A 6,826-nucleotide genomic window follows, 5' to 3' on the forward strand; every position below is an offset into this window, starting at 1 on the left:
CACAGGATTTTATGTTTGGGAACTCTTGCAACCACTTGTGTGGGCCTCGACTCCCATGTTTGAAAACCACTGTTTTAAACTATAAAGACGCCTCTCTTGTTTCAACAGTAAGGCCTAACATGTAGTTAACTTTCCTCAATGACTGACTGTCCCTATATGCTTCTGTTCACACACATTTTTCATGCTGTACTTTCTGACTCAGACAGCACAAGGCAGGCTAAGGAGATAACGACACATGTTGCTCTCTTTATTTAGACCCAAGTTTATCTGGTCTCAAACAGTCTGCTCTTCGGGGTTAGTGGTTAAACATGTTAAGGTCAAGCTCTTAAATGCAGAAGAGGAAGTTGCTCAAGCACATATGAAAAATACTGGGGAATCTTTTATTTTTTAATTTTTAGAATAGACACAACTCAACAGAGCAAGTTCAACAAACATCAACAGTTTGGCCGGATGTTTGCGAGGAAATTTGAAATATGGACTGACAGAATGTCTGCCCATTTAAGGCACTGTAGATTGGATTCTGTTCAAAAGACACAAAAGGTTCCCAAATACTTCAAATGCCTGACACATTACGGTGCAATATGACACATCACGTGGAAAGGCTGAATACAACTCGATTATAACCACAAATTCAGATTCGGAGAATTTACAGCGCTATATTTGCCGCAAGTACCCGCATGGGCAGTACAATCGTCATGCACAATGCTTATATTAGCTTGCGTCATTTTCTATGTAGAAAGAAATGATCACATTGTACGGACATGTAACAGTCGCTCCCTCCCCCCCACGCTGTTTGTTCCTCTTAGTGAATCACTCGTCAATCCATCAGCAAAGTTTATTATTCTTTTTTCAAAATAATTTCTTCCTCATTTCTGAACAGGAAATATGTCATACTCAAAGATTCTCTGATCAATATTTCTATAAACACACATCAATGATCCATATCATGCGGTGGACAAATAAAATCCATTAATGCCTGTTTGAGTTGGGGTCAAAATCTAACCACGTTACCATACAACCCTTCATTCAAACACAGGACAATAGTTTGAAAGCCACTGATATTTATATATTATTCATCATGATGACCCAACAATATACCCACTAGCATTCAAGTATTTCTTACTATCATAACGGCCAGGCTGTTTTTTGTTTTGCTGGCATCAGCTCAACTACACCATCGTCCAGTAAGTTCATCTCAATATAGTTCCGTCTTACCTGCTGAGTCGATGTGTAAGTGGTAATGTCTTTTGCGTTATTGTTAAAGTACTTGAAAGTGCATTCACATTAGAAACTGTTAACACACTGCGATGTTTGGGATGCTTGACACAAAATGTCTGTTCGGCGCAACCCACACGCCAGCATTAGAGATGTGCCCTCCTCCACTCACAGGTATTCCAGTCTTTTGGACCCCCCCCCTCTAGAAGTCTTCTTCATAGTCAATGTTTGCGAGGCCGTTGTTGGGGACTGTATAAACAGATTTGCTCTTTTTCTTCCTGCTCTCCGCTCTCGTCCGTGCTTTATTCTGACTCCCAGAGAAGGACAGGTAGGAGGCGATGCTGTTCCTGACTCCGTAGCTCACCATGTTGTTGTCACTGCAGCTTTCTGTGCCAACCAGCTGTCCCCTGTTAAAGGAAGAGATGGGGGGAGGAGGGGGGGAACAAATGGGAACATGGTATTTTAGTATCACTGTTTTATAGTTCTCTTGTGACAAAATTAGGACGTTGGAGGATTTGCTGTTTTTATTGATTTTATGATAGTAAATTCAATATGTTTGCATTTGTTTTGGTATTTTAACCTTTAACTGACAGTTGAGAGGAGAGAGTACATTGAATTGGGAGAGAGAGGGGTGATGACGTGCAGTAAAGGTCCCTGGGTCGGATTTGAACCCGGGACCACTGCGACTGAGCCTATATGGTGCACACTCTACCCACTACGCCACGGAGCATCCCATATCGTTAGTAGTCAACTGTTGTTATAATTGATATGTTGGCTCTGGGAAATCCACAGAAAGTTGAATTGATAAAAGCAATTACCAGCAGCAGCATCAATCAACATTAATCAATCAACAAGATCAGTGTTCAGATGCCACCATATGCCAGAATCATGATGAGACAGACTACATGCTGACAGATCAGATCAAAGCTATAGACATATATTCACCAAGTGCACTATTATTGTACCTGTCTACTTTCCTCCAGTCAAAGTTGCGTCTCATGACCACAGGTGGAGCTACTGGAGACGCATCTGACGGCGGGGTTACGCCCGACAGGCAGGGAGAGGTCAATGCACAACATAGGCCATCTGAAAAGTCTGGAAATGGGGAACGATAGGGGGAAGTCAAATACTGCGCACAAGATTACCAACAAAATCAGATGTAGTTTACATTGCATCATTTGCATTATCCGGCCTCACAGTTCACTGCTCGGGGCCCTTTATTATAAATAACTGTACAGCAAATAACACTTTTCTCACGCACCAGTGGACATTATCAAGCACGGATATTTTATCTCATTTCCTGTTTTGTTCTATAAATGTTCTGTTGCAACAGGAAATGCATAGTCGACCACTGATAAGAAATAATGAAATAGAACACAAGTTATTTTAAGCTCTTAACTGGTTTTGATCGCACATGCCTGTTTGTGTGTGTGTCTCTACAAGTTGTGGTGTTTGTTTTTTAGACCTTTGTCATCCTGTTTTAGTTCTGTTTTAAGCGTTTGTGTGTGTGTGTGTGTGTGTGTGTGTGTGTGTGTGTTGTACATCTGCTGCCCACCAGAGTAGTGGTTGATCATATCTTCAAGGCACTGGAAAGTGAGGCGGGGGGAGATGTAGTACCAGCTGTTGTCCAGTCTGAGGATACGATAGTGCTTTACGCCCCTGTGCTTCACAGAGAGTGAATATAGACCTGAGGATACCACACACACACACACACACACACACACACACACACACACACACACACACACACACACACACACACACAATATATTCTTAATCTCAATGGCACTTAACTTAGTTAAATAAAGGTTAGATTAAATAAAAATACTTTTGCTGGAACCTTTTAACGATTGAGCCACTCATACCATAAACGTAAAAAGCAGAACATTTCCCGGATCTAAACAAATGCTGAGTCACTGTGCATTTCTGTATCATGAGTAAAGAAAAGTTTCAGCTCAGAATATGACCACACAGAATTTGTCTGGAGAGAGAATCCACTTACAGGTAATTCCCCTATGTCTACAGGAGTGGTTTGACATTTTGGGAAATACGACGATGACTGTCTATAGTAATTTTGGCGCATTTTGCCTTTAATGTTACAAAACATTGGGTGAGAACAAAGAGTTGCATCAAAGGACACCTGCCCAAACTGTAATTGTATGGGCTTTTGACAAATGTGGATGCCTCAGGTTTTGAAATGATCTAATTTCAAAAAACAATGCTATAATGCCTCAACTGCTTCTCAGAACTCAAGATGCACCCTCTTGTTCATGCTTTTGCACTTACTTGCTTTTTACTCCCCTTGCACTACACTTTACATAGCTAATTGCAGACTCTGTTGTAGTAAGGTCATGTAGATTGTATGTATATAGCCCTATGTACAGTTTATTAGACCCTGGACTTAAGATAAGGAACACTCACCTCTCTCCTTGGTGCTCTCCCTCACCATGAAAGAGCCCACTCTGTTCCCAGCTAGACAGAGCAGCTCTTCAGCCTTCTGCCTCTCCACCCCCTCAAACAGCCAACTGACAACACATCAACAACAACAAAACATCAGATCACAACAAATACACAATGCATTTTTAAAAACCTTAACAGTAAAATCACAGTTGTATGAAAATAAATAACTTTGAAATAAACACACGATGACTCACAACAGAGACAGATCCTGGAGATAGAGATGGTGGAAAATGCGATAGCTTATCATTTTAAATCAATCAAGCAGACCAACTAGGCCAAGACTAGAGGTACAGTGTCTGTATACAATGTACTTACCCATGGTATACTCTTGCCACATGGCTGTTTGGTATGTAGTTCTCCTTCCCTGTTTGGACAGAGCGGACTCTCCACCAGTATGCCTCCCTATAAGCACCGGAAAGAGGCACAAAGAGGAATCAACAACTGAACTTTTTAGTGTGAGACACTTCTCTTTACTGCAAACCCACACAGCATCAAGTTACCAATGGTGTTTTTTTTTTGTTTTTTTTAGACTTTTATTTCCTCATAGTTGTCTGAGAACTTCTGTTTAATAAATGTGAAGTTTGGATTGTTTTTAAATGGAGAATGAAAAACACATGATGGTACGTACGGAGCAATGATTCTGAGCTTCTCCCCCATCCTGAAGATGGGCTCGCTGATGTCAGGAGACGGGTAGTCCTGAAGCACCACCATCATTTCATCTTCCAAACCTGCCAAGAACAATGTTTACAGCGTTTACAAACACAGCCGAATGCTGATACGTAGACGTCATTATTTAGAAAAGTCCAAGAATGTCTAAGACCAAACCTCGGGAGAATGATTGCGAATTAACTTATTTTGTCGAGTGTTGCTTAGTATATCATGACATCTCTATCTGACTGTTTAGTTATCATAGCTGTGCATATTGTAAAGTAGAAATAAATCATTTCTGGAGAGAAGACATCGTGCTTCGGTGCTTTGTACAGGGATAGTGCAAAAATATTAATAGTGTTAATATTGCACCTTTTATGTTCAGTATTCACTCTCTAAAAAGCACCATGAATGCAAGACAGATTCTGTTGTTCTAACGATATTATCGAGGTCTTACCATTCGGAGAGCTGTCAAAGGTGTCTTTTTCATGCTTGTCTCTGTCACTCACACCCCGCATCATATTCCCCATCCTCCAGATGGACCAGACTCCAGCCTGAAGTCAGAAAAAAACTGTCAATGTACTCTTCAAGTCCAGCCAATGTTCCCTTTGTTTTACCACTTAACTTCTCTCTGTAACTGCACCACCTCCACCACCAAGTTCTTAACTTCCTACACTGACTGTTGAATAATATCAACCGAAAGACTCTTTGCAGAATGGGGAAGCTGAGGCTATATGTTATCTGACCATGTTCCATTGATCTGTGTTATATTGCAAAATTCTGGTCCCAAATTGCGACGTCATATTAAATAATTGCAAAAGAGTCAAAAACATGAATTTCCTAACATCCTGTGTTGCGTATTCTTGGGTTACATAACACGGTTTTCAGGTCATCAGTATGGAGACAGAACAGCTCTGTTGTTCCAAAAAAAAAACTATGAGCAGTAAGCAGTAGAAGCAGTTATTGTGATAGCATGTGGACACCTACCTGTAGGACTTGTAGCTGGGCTGCTGCGATGGCATCAAGACAGATGATGGGCCGAACAGGGCATGGTGGCAGCAGCAGCAGAGCCTGGTACTAGAGAAGCACCATGTTCACAAGAAGCCACGGACGGCAATGACCTGTCACAGAGTATGGCGACAGCACTGCATCTGACTGCAAAAGCACTTCCTGTTATGAAAATGAGGAAGAGGGCCAGCAGAAGTGTTGTTTATACACGCCCAGCAGATGATGAAAGAAGAAGGGACTCAAGAGCCGTCTAGATGTACTTAACTGAAAGCACTGTTGTAGGCTAATGTTTTTTTGGTATTGTTAAAATTCATATTCATTTATTATTTTTAAAATTAAGCTTTTCATTAAACTGTTAGTTATACGGTTTATAATATACTGTATGTCACAATGTTCCAGTAGAAATCATTATAATTTTAGGACTGTAACTGTCCCATAAACTGTTAAATGACAGCTTCTCCACAGTTGATTTGAACATTTTACTCTGAAATATGTTCTCCTCTTAAAGGACATTTTATTTCACCGTTCTGCAATCCCTCCACTATTAATCAGAACTAGTGTCCTTCAGCATGTGCACCTGTTCGGGACGTGGACATGGCTGTTTGGTATGTAGTTCTCCTTCCCTGTTTGGACAGAGCGGACTGCTTGATTTTGATGCACATCTATTTACACTGTTACGGTAGGGGAATACTTTCATCCTGTTTGCCCTTTCCAAGCACAGGTTTTTGAATTTTTGAACAGAACCACTGATCCAAACAACTTCTCACTTCGCACTCAGCAATGCACTCCCTTGTATCCTCAGAAACCCAGCCGTTACGTGTAATGGCACACTTTCTGCCTTTTTATGTGCACATGCCATCGCTTGGATTTTGATGTGTGTCTACTCACGCTTTTTACGGTAGAGGAGGCGCATTCTCGCAACAAAGTCCGGATGGCTCGTCCAGGTTTGAACAGTTTTCTCAGAATAACTGATCCAAATAACTTTAAACTCAGCACTGCACTGCACTCCATTTTCTTTTCTTTTTTTCCTTTTTTTTAAAGATATTTTTTTTTTCTCATTTCCAATGCTCCATTTTATAGTGCGGAGAGACAGAGATGAAATGGGGCAGAGAGGGGAATAACATGCAGAGAACTGCATGAGGCTCAGTCTCAGAGGGGGGGACCCAATATAACAAATACACCACGAGCATCCCCGGCACTGCACTCCATTGAGTCCTCAGCAATATTCCTGCCAATTGAAGTAAAGTGGATCGGACAGTTTGGGGAGAAAGCCTTGCTCTGTCCAACGCTAACAATGTCCACCCACCAGCCCCTCTAAAAAAATAATTCTTGTTAACACTATATTTAATTTGTTTAATCCCTACAAACATTTTTAAGTGTAAAAACTGTCTCTGTATTATGGGCGGACTATTTCTTGGCTGCTACCAGTTGAAGGCAACTAGAGATAACTGTCTGTTTGCTATGATATTGGTCTTCTCTGCTAACTCTTAGTACA

At 41.1% G+C, this 6,826-nt stretch overlaps 1 protein-coding gene across 2 annotated transcripts; it reads right to left on the bottom strand.

Annotated features, from left to right (window-relative positions):
• Window positions 1-821: 821 nt before the first annotated feature.
• On the bottom strand, window positions 822-5,429 carry sla1a (Src like adaptor 1a). 2 transcript variants are annotated; one of them, XM_080045193.1, is made up of 8 exons: window positions 5,311-5,429; window positions 4,781-4,877; window positions 4,304-4,403; window positions 3,991-4,077; window positions 3,637-3,740; window positions 2,771-2,902; window positions 2,181-2,310; window positions 822-1,622 (listed from the first exon to the last, which is right to left on the bottom strand). In XM_080045193.1, the coding sequence occupies exons 2-8, from the start codon at window positions 4,851-4,853 to the stop codon at window positions 1,418-1,420; spliced, it is 831 nt and encodes a 276-aa protein (XP_079901319.1). In that variant the 5' UTR covers window positions 4,854-4,877; window positions 5,311-5,429; the 3' UTR covers window positions 822-1,417. The 2 variants fall into 2 exon arrangements, with proteins under 2 accessions (XP_079901319.1, XP_079901320.1); XM_080045194.1 differs by lacking the exon at window positions 5,311-5,429 and having other exon boundaries at window positions 4,781-4,897.
• Between the last annotated feature and the right edge of the window lie 1,397 nt (window positions 5,430-6,826).

This window comes from Ammodytes marinus (genome assembly GCF_949987685.1).
Source record: "Ammodytes marinus genome assembly, chromosome: 17".
Classification (NCBI taxonomy): Eukaryota; Metazoa; Chordata; class Actinopteri; order Uranoscopiformes; family Ammodytidae; genus Ammodytes; species Ammodytes marinus.

Excerpts from the sequence above, each read along its gene's own strand:
- sla1a (XM_080045193.1), bottom strand. The coding sequence starts at position 4,853 with ATGGGGAATATGATGCGGGGTGTGAGTGACAGAGACAAGCATGAAAAA. Across the intron at positions 4,078-4,303 it reads AAGCTCAGAATCATTGCTCC|GGAGGCATACTGGTGGAGAG; the intron begins GTACGTACCATC and ends CGGTGCTTATAG. Across the intron at positions 3,741-3,990 it reads GTGGCAAGAGTATACCATGG|TTGGCTGTTTGAGGGGGTGG; the intron begins GTAAGTACATTG and ends ATGTGTTGTCAG.